The sequence below is a fragment of the Mytilus trossulus genome, chromosome 3 (genome assembly GCF_036588685.1).
Source record: "Mytilus trossulus isolate FHL-02 chromosome 3, PNRI_Mtr1.1.1.hap1, whole genome shotgun sequence".
In the NCBI taxonomy this organism is placed as follows: domain Eukaryota; kingdom Metazoa; phylum Mollusca; class Bivalvia; order Mytilida; family Mytilidae; genus Mytilus; species Mytilus trossulus.
The window spans coordinates 32688111-32707667 of record NC_086375.1 but is presented as its reverse complement, the minus strand read 5'-3'; the positions used below and the strand labels follow the sequence as shown (position 1 = coordinate 32707667).

The 19557-nt window shown below is 32.0% G+C and overlaps 2 protein-coding genes across 2 annotated transcripts; one reads left to right on the top strand and one right to left on the bottom strand.

Moving 5' to 3' along the window:
* The first annotated feature begins 2589 nt into the window (after positions 1-2589).
* Positions 2590-3201, top strand: LOC134710681 (cysteine-rich, acidic integral membrane protein-like). Its single transcript, XM_063571067.1, has one exon. It carries the CDS (start codon positions 2590-2592, stop codon positions 3199-3201), a length of 612 nt encoding a protein of 203 aa, XP_063427137.1.
* A 5884-nt stretch (positions 3202-9085) lies between these two features.
* LOC134711272 (uncharacterized) lies at positions 9086-13071 on the bottom strand. Its single transcript, XM_063571796.1, has 4 exons — positions 12860-13071; positions 10623-10895; positions 10246-10289; positions 9086-9589 (listed from the first exon to the last, which is right to left on the bottom strand). Exons 1-4 carry the CDS (start codon positions 12978-12980, stop codon positions 9584-9586), a joined length of 444 nt encoding a protein of 147 aa, XP_063427866.1. The 5' UTR covers positions 12981-13071; the 3' UTR covers positions 9086-9583.
* Positions 13072-19557: the final 6486 nt, after the last annotated feature.

Below are 19557 nucleotides of genomic sequence, written 5' to 3'. Positions count from 1 at the left end.
TTAATTCTGGGGAAAGTTAAAAAAAAATGAGTTATTTCCCTTCGAACAGAAATCTAGAAATTAATAAGTAGTTCATCAAAAATTTAATCCTAGGCAAAGTTAAAAAAAAAAAGAAGAGCTAATTACCTTTGAACAGAAATTGAGTAATTTTAAAATAACTATTTCATTAAAAAAATCTAGGGAAGGTCTTTAACTGAACAAGAGAAAAACTAAAATCGTGTAAATCGAACTTGATCTGTCAAGATAAAACAATACTGTTGCACCAAATACCAAACCAATATCTTCAAGCATTATGAAAAAAAAGTCTGGAAAACTGATTTGCCGAACTTACGGATTGACAGACAGACAGACAGACAGACAGACAGACAGACAGACAGACAGACAGACAGACAGACAGACAGACAGACTAAAGTTCTTTTTGAAATCGTCGGTAGTGGATTAATGATGCGATGTGGTATACTTGCTTATGAGACAACAATCGACCAAAGTTAGAATGGAGTGAATGTAAGCAATTATATGTACGGACTTCAACAATGAGCATGAGGTCGGCTATATATACGTTCTTTTTGTTTTAAAACAATGATCTCAGCTACAATCGGAAGACTAAGCAACTAAAACTCTCTTTTTGTTCCTCTTTGACACTTCTTTACACCTGCAGATGTTTGTGTGAAATCTACTGTTATTATTATATGCAGAAATGGAACTCATTGCCATTATATAACTTAACAAGCGAGTGTAAAGCCATGATGTTTTCATCATATGATACATGTGTAATCTAGATGTTTTTTGTGGAATTTGAAAGGATTTAATGAATAGCAATTTGAATGGTTAATATAAGTAATATTTCATATTATTTATTTTTTTGGCACTAAATCGGAGCTAGGGACTGTCTAAAATTTTCAATGATATGTGCTCTTTTGTAACTCCTTTTGGGAAGATAAGGAACAGCCATACCAAAGCTGTTCCTGGCCTTCTGGTTTCTTCTCGTGCGCAAAGATAATTTGTATTATGAATTGATTTTTCATCAAGATTATGGATAATGACACATATAATGCATTCGGAGTTAAAACTTAATTTAAAGAAAAATTTAAGCAACAACGTGTGATTGACGTTTCGGTAACAAAATACGACTTAAAATGGGGATTCATGCATTAAACCTTTCGGTCCCTTTAAAAAAAAAAAATCAATTTAGCATTATCAAACCTTTATATTGATTAATATCAATAGTTGCCTGATCAATATATATTAAACCAAACAGATACGGTCCAGGCTGTCTGAGACTAAGACATTGAAATTATAGTATTTTGGATTGATACCCAAACTGCATGCTTATGTGGTCATTAGCTCAAATCCCGGTCGCACGTGTTCTAATTGATAATTTAGTATGACAAAACACATTTCTATCTATTAAATGCAATTGGGATTTGAACTAGTTTTCACTTACCGAAAATCCCCTTGTCTTGTTGGCATCCTCATCCTTAAGAGTAGTTTTCTTATTTATCTCATTATATTTTCTTTTTCTTTTAAAATTTATGAGCTAAAAGATAAGAGTGAACCGTTTTAACACCATTTACAGTGTTTAGAAATCACACCATCAAGCCCACACACTGCACGTTATTACATGTAACGTTATTGTTTGCCTTTAAGTCTAGGTTTGTTGGCACAGAATGTAAAAATTTATGACATAAGACATTAGCTGGTTGACATGTAGGTAACTGCTATATTGTGAAACAAAAAGCTTCTTTTCTTTTTTTATCCGAGGATTCCAGCTGTATCTCTGACATCTCTCACTCTCTGTCTGTTTTGAATATATTGTTGGTTCTACATGAAAATCGTGACTGACATAATAAGAGCATTATGATTAGAAGAATACATTTACAAAGTACGACTACCTCTCGGACTGCTTTCTTGGAAGTTACAATGTACTAAGATCATATCAAAAAGCAAAATGAAAAGAACAAATAGGCGTACGAGTAAGAACAGGACAAAACGATGCAAGAGGATGGATAGAATATAGGGTAAAAAGAATGAACTGAACAAAGGGTTGTAAGATAATGAACAGAACAAAGAGTGTAAGATGTTGAACAGAACAAAAACGAGCAAGAGGGTGAACAGAACAAAGGGATGTAAAAGGATGAACGGACCAAAGAGTGTAAATAAACTCATCATAGATATCAGGACTAAATTTAGTATATACGCCAGACGCGCGTTTCGTCTACAAAAGACTCATCAGTGACGCTCGAATATGGCGAACAGAACAAAGGACTGCAAGAGAATGAACAGAACAAAGGACTGCAAGAGCATGAACAGAATACATGGGTGTAAAAGAATGAACAGAACACATGGGGGTAAAAGAATGAACAGAACATATGGTTGTAAAAGAATGAACAGAACACATGGGTGTAAGAAAATGAACAGAACAAAGGAATGCATAAGGATGAACAGAACAAAAGACTGCAAGAGAATGAACAGAACAAAGGACTGCAAGAGGATGAACAGAACAAAGGACTGCAAGAGGATGAACAGAACACATGGATGTAAAAGAGTGAACAGAAAACATGGGTGTAAAAGAATGATTCTTTTAAAAGAATGAACAGAACAAAGGACTACAAGAGGATTAAAAGAACAAAGGACTGCAAGAGGATGAACAGAACAAAGGACTGCAAGAGGATGAACAGAACAAAGGACTGCAAGAGGATCAACAGAACAAAGGAATGCAAAAGGATGAACAGAACAAAGGACTGCAAGAGGATCAACAGAACAAAGGACTGCAAAAGGATGAGAACAAAGCACTGCAAGAGGATCAACAGAACAAAGGACTGCAAGAGGATCAACAGAACAAAGGACTGCAAGAGGATGAACATAACAAAGGAATGCAAAAGGATGAACAGAACAAAGGACTACAAGAGGATGAACAGAACACATGAATGTAAACGAATGAAAAGAACACATGTGAGTAAAAGGATGAACAGAAAAAAGGAATGCAAAAGGATGAACAGAACAAAGGACTGCAAGAGGATGAACAGAACATATGGATGTAAAAGATTGAACAGAACACATGGAAGAAAAAGGATGAACAGAACACATGTGTGTAAAAGGATGAACAGAACAAAGGACTGCAAGAGGATGAACAGAACATTTGGATGTAAAAGAATGAACAGAACACATGGGTGTAACAGGATGAACAGAACAGAGAAGTAAGATGGCGAATAGAACAAAGGACTGCAAGAGGATGAACAGAACAAAGAAGTAAGATGGCGAATAGAACAAAGGACTGCAAGAGGATGAACAGAACATATGGGTTTATAAGATGAACAGAACAAAGTCTGTACAATGGTGAACAGAACAAAACGAGGCAAGATGATAAACAGAACAAAAGGTTTAAGATGAAGAACAGCACAAAGGACTGCAAGAGGATGAACAGAACAACGAATGTAAGATGGTGAACAGAACAAAACGACACATGAAGATGAACAAAACATATGGTGTGAAAGGATGAACAGCACAAATGATTGCAAGAGGACGCGAGTGTATACAAAGAACACTGGGTTGTCAATCTCATTAAAATCCGATGTTCTGATACGCTAGCCTCCACTAACTGGGTTGTAAGAGAATGAACAAAGCTAAGCATGTAAGATGATGAACAGAAGACTGGGGTGCTAGTTGATGAATTAAACATAGGGTGTAATGGTTGAACAGAACACAAGACTGTAAGAGAGTGAACAGAACAAAGGGTGTAAGATGATGTGCTGAACAGAAAACAGTCGTATAAGAGGATGCACAGAACATAGAAGTGTAAGAAGATGAACAGAACAAAGAAGGCAAAATGACGAAAATAACAAAAGGATTTAAACAGTAAAAACATAAATGTATACTTGCAATCCAAAGAGTAACCATAGTTAGCCACTTTCCATAGGAAAAATTCCTGATAAACTTAGCTTCATTTGAAGTCAGATTTGTATCTGAATGAAAGACATTTTGCTCCTCATCCCTGGCAATCTGTTTGGTTCAAACTGAACTACATTTCCAGGTATAAATTATTTCCTGATATCAAAATTAAATAGCATTTTTTTAGAAGGCATGCACAAATTCACCTGACATTTGAATATTTGTTAAAATCGTATTAAAGGGTGAAACTATACAAAAGGAATTGAGAAAGCAAAAGTATGTCATGACTAAGTTGTTCACACCATATTATCCGATTATGTGATTATCAAATTGAGGCCAAGAGTCTTAGGTGTGTGTATAATATCATTGTCCTACTACTTTAAGTTTCAGCTTCACCTACCAGGGAAGGATCAAGAAATTTTCAGAAGGGGTGTCCAACAGACTGATAAAAAGGGAGTACTCTCCAGTCATGATTCAATGATTCCATATAAAATTAACAGAATTTTTCCCACAATTGAGGAGGTGGAGCTGCACACCATGACCCCTACATCTGCCTCTGGCAACTCTAGTAGTAAACATTAAATACCCATTACATGTAGTACTATAACATGTATAAGTTATTAATTTAGTTAGCATGGAACAGACATATAAAGTAAGTTAAAATATAAATAATATATCACTATCATAATTTCCATAATTCAAATGGCCATGCATTAGATGAAAAACAGCAATAAAAATAATCCAAATATTGTCAAGAGATTTTTTTTGTCATTTATATATCACTTTTCTACAAATCCCACTCCCCCATCAAGGGAAACCAAGAAATCATGAAAATTACAGTACTGAAATTAAAACAATCAATATTTACTTTTGGCACCAGAAATCGAACTACTTTGACTAACCTATTTGTTGTTAACTAGACAAAGTTTTTTTTTGGCAATACAGGAAATAAAATCAATTCCACACAAACACTTCTTCACTAAACAGGAATCCATATAATAATTGTCCACACAACTCCTACAAAGGTTGTGATGTAAATGAAAATTTGAACACGCAATTTCATTTAGAAATATTTCTTTCATGCCATACTCTATGATCATTTTAACATGGGTGGGCATTATATTTGACAAGATCTTATTACAGAGCCCTAGCATGGCATGATAGAATTATTCGATTCTAATGGGAATATTTTTAATTTTGTACTTCAATTGGATTGGGACAACAAGTTATTGCAACTTGTATTAATCTCCATCCACTTTGTGGGTAAGAGTGCTGCCTTGTAGCAAAATTAGCCTGCTCTTTTTTAAATCTACAATGATGTCTTTTATGTGCTTGAGATATCAGTATTAAGGGTTTAATGATTTCATATATGCATCTTGTTTGGTCATATCATATTTATTTCAAGATGTTTTTTGATTGCTTTATATCAAGTGGAAAATAATTCATGCATATTTAAAATGAGCCAAAATTCAAGAAATTATACAATATATAGTACTAGCTGAATAGTACCATAATTTTCATTGAATGGATTTGGTAAGGGTGCCTTCAAGGTATTTATTCACAGCTTACTATATTGTAGTGACTGTAGCATAACAGGAGACCTGCAATTTAATACTTAGATCTCATTATTATGTAAAGGGTACTCATTTGTATCAATTTCATGGCCATTAGTGGACAATGAATAAAAATGTACACCTAAATATGTTTCTTATAGAGTGGGCCTCATTAGGGTCTAAGCATAACAAGGGAATGGCCTTCTTTTTTTTCAGTGCAACACGTGAAAGTGAAATAATTTAGCTTGAAAACAGTAAATGAAGTCAGGCAAGGCAAAGGAAATTTCTGACAAAACAATAGGCAGGATCCAGAAACAGTTCCCCAATGAGACCCATCAAATTTCTATGAAGAATTTGTTGATACCACATAATCAAGAATTAACAAAACACAATTTTCTTGATTACACAAAAAAGAAAATAGTTAATCTACAGTACCAAGCCATATAAAAATTCACTACAAAAAATGTCAGTTTTGCCAGACAGAAGCTCATTATTGATAACAGAAAAGCAAAAGTAACTTACCAATAAAAATTGATTAAATTCTTCAACATTCTTTGTAGATAACTTTCATTTTGTATGAGTCCAGTCGCAAATATCAAAATGTCTCAAAAAAGAAATGAGAGATGGGGATCCTTTGTTTCTTTATTCTTTTAGGTATATTTTGTCCATTAGTTAACTTTTTTGCCCATTAGTTTTTTCTTTATGCTTCAACACCCCATTAGTCTCTTTTCTTTTCTTTTTTAATTATCTTCAAATGTCTATTCTTATTTTAATCACGTTACTTTGCACTTTTAGCCCCTCATTCTATATTCTGTAAACCCCATTCCAAATATATACTGTAAATTCAGAAATTAATGCGTGCATTTATTATTGCGATTTTGTCATTTTAGACTTAAATGCTATTTTAATTTTTACGATTTTGAGAAATATCCTATTTACTTCATATAAAATATTTCGAAATGCGAGTTTAAATTATTGTGTATACATGTCTGTTGCATTTTTCGCAATAATAAAAACCTCGCATTAATTTCTGAATTGACAGTAGCATAACTACTCAAACAATAATATTACCTATAATTTTATTGTGTAGAAACATATTACTTACAACAGCAAATGAGTACTAAGTTTTGCCTGCTCAACTTTAGTACAGTACATATAACAATATAAATTTATAATAGGTAAACAATATAAACAAAAATTGCCATAACAATCCACAAACCAAGTAACAACCTCAATTGACAAATTTTCTATAATACTTGTTCTATCGTGCAATTCAATTTCCACTGCTTGAAATTTACATTACAAAAATTTCTCCCAACTCTTAGCCTTTTTCAAAGGAGTAGGTCCGGTAAGACCCCTTTTTGGCCCCAAAATATAACAGTTTTACAAAATTTTTAAAATGTAAAATTTTGGTTATTTATTGGACAGTTGAATGCTTCTGCTACATAAATATTGACTGTTTTTTTACAATACAATGCACATATATCGGGTTGTAGCACCATCAAGTCATGCTAAATTACTGAAATCTTCAAAATTCTATCATTTTAGTTAAATTTTAGACGGTTTCCGTGTAAAACGAAAGTGGCCGCATTCGTGTTCATCCTTAATATTGAAAAGTAAGTTGTATTTTATGATAATACATAACATATATAAAGGTTTTGGATGAACACGGATGCGGCCACTTTCATTTTTGACAAAAACCATCTGAAAAGTGACGTTTTTTGGCAAATTTGAGAGATTTTTCATATTTGTGCTTAAATCGGATCGTTTAATGACTAAAACAGTTAAAATCTTTTACAAAAACTAATTGAATCAAGTGAAATAGACACTTAAGTGTTTAAAAAGTGGTCAAAATCTTTCGTCAGATGAAACTGTAATTTGAGGCCAAAATGAGTCCTTACCGGACCTAGTCCTTTTAGTATAATATTTGTTCAATCTTACAATTTAATCATGTCTGTTGCTTGACACTTATATTAAAACTCTTAGCCTATTCAAAATTGTCTTGCCTATTTCTAAATATTTTGATACCTTCAGTTCTTCATAAATTAAGGTCCAAATATATTTGTTATCAAAGTTCCTAGATATTTTTCTGTTAATCCGTAAGGGAAAAAAGTTTGATGAAACTAGCACTAGTATATTATATTAGTTTGATAGTCTTAAGATGAAAGAACACATTTTTTAAAGAAAATAATTGAATGAAACTTTTTTTCCTAATTAATCATTATTTCAAATTAGGGAGTTTTTAAAAAAGACAATGTACAGTACATTTATAAATAACACTTTTAAATTGTGAGGATAAAAAGATTGCCTGGAGGTAAATTGTGACCAAATTAACAAAATGTGAAACATATTTATGCTGTGACATTCAGTGGCAGAGGTGTATAGTGTTTATGTTTATCATTCCCACATTTTTCAATGAGCCAATAGATATTAACATGATTTTTTTGTGTATAGGTATAAGTTATTTTTTCTTTGAATGATCTTCTTTTAAAGGAATAAAGTATTTGGAATTGATATCAAGCATGTTATTCATTGTGTCCTGACAAATCTACTTTTTATAAATTCTCAATATTTTTTCTTTAAAATAGCAAAGTCAATAAAAAAAAAATATCTCGCATAATGCAAAATTGACAAATACAAAAAGAAATGTACATCACATTTTTAAAACAAACTAACAGAACACATTGCACATTTGAAATCATGAGCACAATGGCTTGACACCCATGGAGGTTTGGAGGTTAGAAGCAATAACAACATTACTCAATTTAGCCAACAATACTTTAAAATTTCAACATCCTCCAATTCCAATCTGACACAGAAACAGCAAAATTCAAAATGATGAATAAAAGTATGAATAGTTATTAGATTTTTAGAACATTTGTTCTATGAAAATAAATGTTATGACTTCTTAGTTTAATGGAATACAATGAAAATGTATGATTAGGAGAAAAACAACTATTAAATGATGATGATGTTGATTCAATAAGTTAACATACACGTTTTAATTCTATCATATTTCACATAATCGAAATCAACACATGGGGATAAATGATAAACAAAAACTGTGAAGTAATAAAGTAATTTATATATGATAGAAACTATTCCATAAATTAAATAAACAAATTAACACCTTCTACTCAATTGACAAAATTCAATTTTTTCAAAACAAAACAAATATTGTCATCAAGCAAAAATTTCCCTACACCATCTTCTCCAAATAGCATTAATTTTTCAATAAAAAAAAGATCAACTGCATACTTGGAAAAATAGCACTAAATAATGGGAACTATAGTTATCTAGTTCGCTGCAAGTATTAAAACTTAGAAATAAACAAAACTTATGCAATGGGCAGTTTTTTTTTATGGGGGAAAGATTCTTTAAACAATGTCTAACATAATTACCAAGATATCAACATGTGCAAACACATTTTATATTTTCTTCTAAAAACTTTGGAAAAAATATACATGTAGTAAATTTATCGAATTTTAGAAAAAGGTTTTGAACATATCTAACTTTATATTCAATACATTTTTGTGTATAACATCTATTCTTCTTTCAAAATTCCATTATTTTCAAAAGAAACATTAATGACAGACAATACACATAACTAAGATAACAGCAGCAATCTTACAATAATCAAAACTATTTAAACATTATCAAGTCATTAAAATTGGTGTTAAAGCAGACTTATCATTCAGATTATTGTTAACAGTAATTTGAAAAAGAACAACCATATAATAGCTAATAATATTCAATTCTAACAATATAGCAATTTCTGACAAAAAAAAATGTTCAGCTTAAATTTGGCAATAATCAATACCTTTTATTTGATGCTCCACAATAGCAGTTGGATTATCAAGTGGTATAATGCAAAAATATCTTTCTACCATCTTTCTTACATGATTTTATAATTTTTGTTGTATTATATCTATAATAAACCCTTCCCTCAGATGAATGCTAATAAATAAATGCATTGCACAGCAAAGAGATTGATGACAGTACTATAAAAAATTAACGATACAAAACTATAAAATGCTTGTCCATCTTTTCCAACAAATTGTATGTCAAATCATCTAGCAGCTTGACTTGTGTCTGTTTGTTGAACCTAGTCACTGTTCATTTCTTTGGTGGTATTTCTTCTATCATAACTGAAATATATATAACATTAATCTATTATTGTGCACAAAATAGCTTAAAATATTACAACAGCATTTTTTTAACAACTTTGACTTCTTTAACTTATGAGGGTCTTGCACTGTTGGAAATCCCGATGCAATCAACAATAAATATGCAGTCAGATTGACCATATACATGATTTTCTTTATTTTTAAGATACTCATTATTCATCATAATACGAGGGAAGGTCGAGTAGAAATAAATTTCTTTTGTCATCAGTTACAAAATATTAAATTTTGAAGACTTGCAGAGAAATGACATAATGTGCAAATTTCCAATTGATCATGATCAAGGGCAATAACTCTGAAAAGACAATAGTGAAAATAGCCAATATCTTACTTCACCTCCATTTTGTTTGTAAAAATATATAACAATTTGATAAGAATAGTTGAACAGTTAAAAAAAAATCATACAGAAATGACATAAAAATATTTTTTAACCATTGTTCCTGAACGGCAAGGAGCAAGAATCTGTAGTTCATTTCCTTTCTTCTGTTTAGTCATTGTATAAATATGTGATCTTCTTCTAATTTTTGTTAGGATTTCCTCCCTTGTATACCTATCTTCACATTTTTTTATTACAATTTCTATGTATATACTTCACATTTCTTTTATTCAAATCAACTTACTGATGGTTTCTGTGGAATATCTTTTTGTCTTTGTTCGGCAATATCTAAAATGAATAATTTTTATTAGCTTGAAAATTCTGAATTTGATTACAGTTGCAGTTTGTCACTGTATTTATCTTGAAGTATCAAATTATTAATTTGCACAAAAAGTGTATAAAAATGCACTGCAAACGCAGAAAGCAACATTGCCTACTGTCCCATTTTTTTTAAATGCGTACATTTTGTACAGTTTTGCTCAGAATCAGAAACTTGTTTGATAGTGAACAGAATCTGATATTTATATTAATACTAAAGTTTGTGAGGGTGCATTAAATATTTCAAGAAAACTTCACATTGTTATTGATGTCTGAAAAAACTTGTTAATAATATGTACATACTTTTGACAGTGAAAAAATCTGATATTTTCTTATTTGAGTTTGTATCAACAAGAACTCCATCAACATCCATACCATCCTCATCATTATCATCATCAGTTGGTGTGGGAGGCTGTACAGAGGGTACTGATGGGGCAACTATATGTCCTGTATTGTCTAAACACATTTGTCCTGAAACATTTTGGTTTGGGATCGAAGCACAGTTATCGTTAGCATCTATATTGATATCATCCAATTGTTTCTGAGCTCCTGTAAACAATAGCTGTTTGGTCTTTTCTGCAAAATAATTTTCTCGACATTAAATCATATACATTAGTATGTGGTTTCTACAGTATTAAGCAACTTTTTATATTGTTCATGCAAAGTTTGGTCTTTTCTATAAAATATTTTTCTCTACATTAAATCATATACATTATAACGTGGCTTCTACCTGGGACTATTTTACTAACAGTTAGTATAATAGTCCCAGCTTCTACAATATTGAGCAACTTTATAGATTGTTCATGCCAAGCTCATTGGTCATTTTAATGCCACATGTGGAGCAGGATCTGCTTACCCTTCCAAAGCACCTGAGATCACCCCTAGTTTTAGGTGCGGTTTGTGTTTTTTATATTTGTTTACTATGTTGTGTAATGTGTACTATTGTTTGTCTGATTGTCTTTTTCATTTTTAGCCATGGCGTTGTCAGTTTGTTTTAGATTTATGAGTTTGGCTGTTCCTTTAGTATCTTTTATCCCTCTTTTTTAACATTGCAAGGCATTGTATTTGTCAATTTTTGTATACCAAACACTTGTAAACAAGGAATTCTATTAAGAACAAACTCACTTCAATATAAGTTTCTATTAAGAATGCATTCACTTCAATATAGGTTTCTATTAAGAACGAACTCACTTCAATATAAGTTTCTATTAAGAATGAATTCACTTCAAAATAGGTTTCTATTAAGAATGAATTCACTTCAAAATAGGTTTCTATTAAGAATGAATTCACTTCAAAATAGGTTTCTATTTAGAACAAACTCACTTCAATATAAGTTTCTATTAAGAATGAATTCACTTCAATATAGGTTTCTATTAAGAATGAATTCACTTCAATATACAAAAAATGTAGGTTTCTATTAAGAACGAACTCATTTTTTGTCTATCGGATGAGTTAAGCCTTTTTCAACTTATTTTTATAGTTCGTTTTTATGTTGTACTGTTATACCACTGTCCCAGGTTAGTGGGAGGGTTGGGATCCCGCTAACATGTTTAACCCCGTCACACAAGTTCTAAATTTTCCTATCAACATCAAAATGATTCTATGTCATATGATTTTATTTTCTATACATGTACATCCTTTATAAAAAAAAGAAGATGTGGTATGATTGCTAATGAGACAACTATCCACAAAAGACCAAAATGACACAAACATTAACAATTATAGGTCACTGTACGGCCTTCAACAATGAGCAAAGCCCATACCACATATAGTCAGCTAGAAAAGGCCCTGATAAGGCAATGTAAAACAATTCAAGCGAGAAAACTAATGGCCTCATTTATGTAAAAAAATGAACGACAAACAAATATGTAACACATAAACATTGCAATGTGAAAATTTGATGACCCAAGCTTGCAATTTAAATCATAATGTTTAGAAAATTTATTGATTTGTATGAAATACAAGAGCGTCATACTAGGAGTAACTTTATGACAAATAACGGTAAAATTTTTTGCCAAATGACATTAACAGTAATTTTTAGTGTATGACAATGAAATGTACACTTTCTTTTAGACTATGAAAACATCGACTGATTTTGACGAATCACTTTCTTTTTTTTCTTACAGAAATGATGGTAAGGATTATTATTTAAGTCATTTAAGACCTCTGACAAACCACTATAAGGATATTTTGACAAATCATTGTAAAATCTTAACTAATATGACGCTAATGGTAGGTAGCCCAAAATACACCTTATCACTATTAGCCTACTTGAGCGGACAACCCGGCCACTTGACCTTTTGACGCATACAACAATCACTTTTCCATTGTGGCGTCAGATATTTTGTTTAATGACGTCAAAATTTTGCCGGAACCTGTGTGATATCCAGTAATGGAGGACAAATAGCTATAAGGTGTATGACACCTGACGTTGAAGGGCTATAACTACCCTCATACAAAGCAGGAATAGTTTTGTCAGCAGACAAATTTATTAGCTGAACCCCGTTGTATATTTCCAATAATTTTCCAGGATAATTTACCATAAACAGTTTTCATGTTCTTGTCTCCGTCCAAGCCCATCAGATTTATTTCCTTCGTTCCGACATGAGTCTTCATTTGGAGTGGAGAGGCATCTCCAAATGGATTTGGTCTTTTAGGCATAATATGCTAGTTAAAATGAAATAAACAATGTTTTCTCAAGTTGTTTTAGCGTCGCAGCGGGTTTCTGGTTTCCTTATTGTTACCTGAACAGCGAACCAGTCGGCTAGATAAAATAAACCATTTGGTCCCGAACGCAAGCCCAAATTCCGGAGAGCTTCCGTTGGTTCTTGTTTGCGAAAGGTTTAGTGGTTACAGGTAAATGCATATTTAAAACAAAAGTCAAACACATTGAAACGGATTTTCTGAAAGCGTCTATTGTTCAATTAGAAAAACAAAACAAAACAAAACAAAACAAAACAAAACAAAACAAAACAAAACAAAACAAAACAAAACAAAACAAAACACTAAACAAAACCTAATACAAACTGGCTCGGATCATTAAAACTCAACTTGACAAACCAAACCAGATATTAATAAATAATTCAACAAACAAACGTTACTGAAACAAACAAACAAAAGGCAAATATTGACGCGGAAATTTCAAAACGATCGTAGTCGGGTGGGTCTTTTCACCACCGAACACCACCGCACACCACCGAACACCACCGCACACCACCGAACACCCCAAAAACCAACAACCACTAAGAAAAACTGATATTATACAATAAAACGATAAAATAAATTAAATTACATATAATTTAAAATTTTTAATCAATTTTTAAATTTTTATGGGCATCATTTTTATGTTAAAATCGATAATCAATATAAGGAAAAACGTCTCCGGATTTATCACTTTCCGGATTACATTATACATACATGTGTGTTATAAAATTCAAGTTTTATCATAATTAGTAAACAATTCAAGTATCCTCGTTCTCTGTTCATGGGTTATATTTTAAAATTTTTCTCTTTCTTATTATTGGCACAACTATTTAAAAAAAAATGGAAAAACATATATTTGAGGTGTCCATGAGGGTCTGCAGAGTTCAAAAAGTGGGGTGTTATAGACTCTTCTTTTCTGTTATCTGTAGATATTGGACTCTTAGTCTTCTAATTTGTTGAATTAATAACTTGATTATATCTAAGTACCATTTATAACGATTAAAGTCAAAATAATAAACTTTTGGGGTGTTCGGCGGTGTGCGGTGGTGTTCGGTGGTGAAAAGACCACCGCACCATTGAGAATGGAAATGGGGAATGTGTCAAAGTAGTCATATTCGTGCATATTTGCATCTTGAATAATTAAACTTGAGGGGTCCATAGTTGTTAATTTCTGTGTCATTTGGTCTCTTGTGGCTGAGAGTTGTCTCATTGGCAATCATACCACATCATGGCTTCTTTTTTTTTTAAATATAAATTAAACACATTCCAGAACAAACAAAAACACAAAACAAAATGTCCCTCAGATCAGTAAAACCGAGACCTAACAATAAAAAACAGCATTGAAAAATGAAAATTGAATTTGTTTGTAAAACCCATTGTCTAATGTTACTACCTTAAAACCTCCATTTAACTCGTTTTTTTAATGAGCTGAATATAGACAGGTACCCAGTTAATAACGATATGGTATGAAGGTTGTTATATACTATATATACGTTTGCGTCAATTTATCGTTTAATTTCGCCAATGTTTAAATGTTTGCGCAAATTACTTTCTTATTTGATTTTTATGTTAAAGGCGCAATGATAAAATATCTCATTTGCGCAAATAGAGGATACATAATAATATATAGTATATAAAATTAAGAAGATGAGGTTTGATTGCAAATGAGACAACTATCCACCAAAGTTCAAATAAAGTGGATATAAGAAATTATAGGCAACCGTACGGCCTTCATTTGGTCATCGGAAATAAAAACATCTTCTTCTAAACTTAAAACATTTGTTGGCATGACTTGCGTTATGTTCTTCTTTTATATTTCATGATGGTATAATACTAAATCCCTAAAGGGACGGATTGTGCTTGATATTCATATTTATCAGTTTAATTGAGGTCTGGAGCTGGTACGTCCATTACTGATAGTAGTCCTTTGTTATAATGTATGTAGCATTGCAATTTTGTTTAGTTTCTTTAGTTATCTATATTGCCATGGGACTTGGACTTCTTTTAACTGAGTTTTGCTATGCGTTTTGCTATAAGTTTTTTTCAATGCTCTACATTAGCTACAGGTATAGGGGAGAGTTGAGATCTCACAGAACATGTTCAACCCATTGCTGGAGCCTCTGGCTTTTGTTAATCTTGTATCTTAATTGTTATTTTAATTTTAGTTCATTTATGTGCTTTGGAGCGTAGTGTGGCGTACATTTTACCAGCTGAAGCCTGCCTCATGGTATATAGTTTAGCTCATGTAGAAATTATTTTTCTATTTAATGCCAACATTTCAGATCTTCGACGGGTTGTCCGAAATTTGATCTGTGGCTTTCCTTTCGGAAGCATTTTTTTTTGGTGTTGACTTCATGAATGTGGTCAACATTCAAGTCAGTTTCCAACACATATTTATATTCATCTGTTGTACGTTTTCGGCTTTTCATTTTTGAACTCAGTTTATTAATTTGAACGTCCATCTTGACCACTTTAAAGTCTTTTTATTAAAACAGATATATGGTAAATTTCGACTGATTTTTGTCCATATTAGGACAATTCAGAAAGTGTTTCAATCTTTTCTTCCATCTACATTATCATAGCTCCATGCATGGGTTTGTGTACTTTTGAGATTTTAACAATATTGTGGCTTATTTCTTAACAGATCACTATATGTATATATAGTACCGCCTAAAGATAGCCTAAAACCGCAATTATAACTAATTTTGAATAATTATCCCTCCCCCCCCCCAAAAAAAAAAAAATAAACACCATGAACAATGTACAACCAAATTCTGTTTGGCAGTGAAGCTACATATATATTCACATACGGTCTTTCTGAAACTCTTTCGAAAATTTGTATTTGTCCCTATTTTGTATTTTTAAAACTGCCATTAACTTTAATATGTTGCGCCGAAAAACACTTTGATGTTTTGTTGTTGAAATATATTTTAATAACATGGAAAAGACACGTTAATACGCCAATTCCAATAGAATTTAATCTTACGATTTTGTTTTGAACCTTTTCGTTAAACAGATAGACGGTAATTCTATGACCGAAAATATATCTTTTTCAAGATTTTTTTATATTCCCGTTTCATTTTTTTTTGTGTGTGCAACCTTTAGTTTCGACAAACTTTGCGGTTTCATGGATTCAACCATCACGTGCCCGTTTTGGAAAAGAAATCCTAAACAAGAAGTGTTACTACGCGAACAACGGCCTCTACCTGTATACCGTGTTGTCATATGCCATGGTATTCATCAACTAGAAAAAAATAGTACACGCAAATGTATTCTTTAATATCCTATGCAAATGTGATAATTTTAACAAACCACCAAATTAAAAAGGTTGTTTTAGATCTAATGCAAAAAAGGGGATCGACTAAACGGGGAACTTTCCCAGATCAGAGGGCAACAGACCTTTTGCGCCAATTACTGTTTTTCAGGGGTATTATTTGCGCCAAATTTTATTTTCCAAATGTATCAATTGCGCCAATATTCGGAACTCGTTTGCGCCAATTTACCTGTACACATATCTATCATAAATATTAATGATTGATATATATTTATTCTTATTTTTGGCTTAAAAAGTATCATATGTTTGGAGATATTTAACCATGAATATGAGCATCTGAAGAAATTTATATCATAGAATAAGACGTAATAAATCTTCACTTAAGTTTTGAATGCATTATTACATTAAACAGTCAATGTGCATGGAGGGAATATCACTTATTGCTTTGCTGAATATTTAATAAAGATACGCGAATAGAGAGGACAAAAGCAGCTTTTGCTAGTTATGTTTAAGACACCATGATATGTTGATGATACAGTGCCTTGTTCCTACCATGCGTATAGGCTTTTTATTATTATTCACCCTTCAATGTTTGTGTTTTGGGGCAATAAAGTGAAGTTACAAGCTACTAAATACACCAAATAGAGGAGTAACCATGCAGCAGCAGTAAGAAGAAGATCTTGTTTCAGAAAAGGACACATTTGTCGTGTAAACTGCCGGTTCTAAGTCCGAATAAAGAAGAAGGGAAGTCATTCTTCTTCTAATTGGCGGAATCGTATGTTTTATTTTTGGCGCAAATGATACCATGTAATTTTAAATCAGGTGGCGCAGACGTAGCATCGGAGAAAAAAAGTTGTGGCGCAAAAGGACGCATTTTTGGCCCAAACGGATCTCTCCCGAACAAACAATGGTCGGTATAGACATCAGGTAAATTTGTAATGGTATCAACATTTTCAAGACCGCAATTAATTGAAAAAATCATGAACACTAAAGAAAATACGTCTTTTGTATTTCAAACATTTTTTTTTTCATTTGTACATGTACAAACAGCTATTTTAGAATAGTTTACTCTTACGCATTGGAAAATAACGGGTCGAAAGTACTTTATCGCTATGAATGAAGTGTGTAGTACTATAATAGTATTATAATTTAAACCGCACTCCTCTCTCAGTAATGCCAGTTTCTTAATTAAAGTATTATTCAAGAGGAATAAAGTGCAATATTATACTAACAACAAAGACACTTAGTATTAATCGATCATAAACAAATTATCTGTCACAAATTATGATATCGCTGCGAGTAGAAGCACGCCGTCTTCAGCAGAACTTGACAATATTGTATATACTTGTGTCACGTTTAACTTGGCGACACGCTATCGGATATGATCCGGAGTTGTGTCTCCATTATTTCAGATTAAAACTCTAAAATACTGAACCACGGAGCCAATTACGATAGTTAAAGTAAACATAATAGTATTATGTAGCTATTAAACCTACTCTTAGTATATCTGTATTGGACCTACGCCACGTGGGTGATGGGTACACTACCATGCATTGGCGCCATCAGAAATCCTGAATTTGTTTATGTAAATATCATAATTATTAATTTCTACAAAGTCTCATTAAATACGCACAAACATAACAAATCATTTCAGTATTTTGCTTTATTTTATGTACATATTGTCGACAGATTTTAGTCTAGATGGATGTAAAATTTGGAATACATTGTTTGTAAGTCAAATGAAGGTAGGTATATTTTTTAATGAATTTTTCGTTTTCTGAGCTTAGCTTAAGTAAATTTCAAGTTGTATATCTACTTTACTTTATGTAAGTAAACTATTAAAGATAAGAACCAGTCTATGTATAGCAAGTTTAAAACATTATAAAGATACATCTTCATTCATAATATTCTCAGGTAACTGGTTATAACTGTATAACTTCACTGTAGTTGTATTTTAATATATTAAATAAAAGATGGCTTCTGGTATTCTATGCAATGTTGGATAGGTTTTTCAGAGTAAAGTATAACGGGGGAATTGGAAAATGAAGGACAAAATAAAAAAAATACAAGTAGGCAAAACAATAGATAAAGAATAGAGAATAATGTGTTGCTGATATACACATAAAGAACAGAAAAAAGCCTAAAATAACTAAAAAAGTACAAAAATGATGGAACCCTATACAGTCCGATGATCTTCTAAAATTTGTAACTATCTACAGCATATTAAGAACCATAACAACACTTGTGGTCCGTAAGAAGCCTATTGCAAGGCTACATTTTTACCTATCCAATATATCCTCGTTTTCAAGCTAAGAGACGTTCAAATGGGCTGTGTGGGTATTTTAAAAATTACAACGCTCTCGGTAATTGTGACCTTTGAACACATTATTTGAGGAGTCCGTATGTGGCCTGTTGAAAGGCAAACATTTGAGTTATCATTCCAACTAGAGGCTCCAAAGAGCCTGTGTCGCTCACCTTGGTCTATGTGAATATTAAACAAAGGAAGCAGATGGATTCATGACAAAAATGTGTGTTGGTGATGGTGATGTGTTTGTAAATCTTACTTTACTAAACAGTCTTGCTGCTTACATTTATCTCTATCTAAAATGAACTTGGCCCAGTAGTTTCAGTGGAAAATGTTAATAAAAATTTACAAATTTTATGAAAATTGTTAAAAATTGACTATAAAGGACAATAACTCCTAAGGGAATTGACCATTTCGGTCATGTTGACTTATTTGTAAATCTAACTTTGCTGAACATGATTGCTGTTTACAGATTATCTCTTTCTGTAATAATATTCAAGATAATAACCAAAAACAGCAAAATTTCCTTAAAATTACCGATTCAGGGGCAGCAACCCAACAATGGGTTGTCAGATTAATCTGAAAATTAAAGGGCAGATAGATCTTGGTCTGATAAACAATTTTACCTCGTGTCGGATTTGCTCTAAATGCTTTGGTTTTTGAGTTATAAGCCAAAAACTGCATCTTACCCCTATGTTCTATTTTTAGCTGTGGCGGCCATCTTGATTTTAAAGTTGGGTCACCGGACACATTTTTAAAACTAGATACCCCAAAGATGATTGTTGCCAAGTCTGGATTAATTTGGCCCAGTAGTTTCAGAGGAGAAGATTTTTGTAAAAGATAACTAAGATTTACGAAAAATGGTTAAAAATTGATTATAAAGGGCAATAACTCCTAAAGGGGTCAACTGACCATTTCGGACATTTGACTTATTTGTAAATCCTACTTTGCTTAAC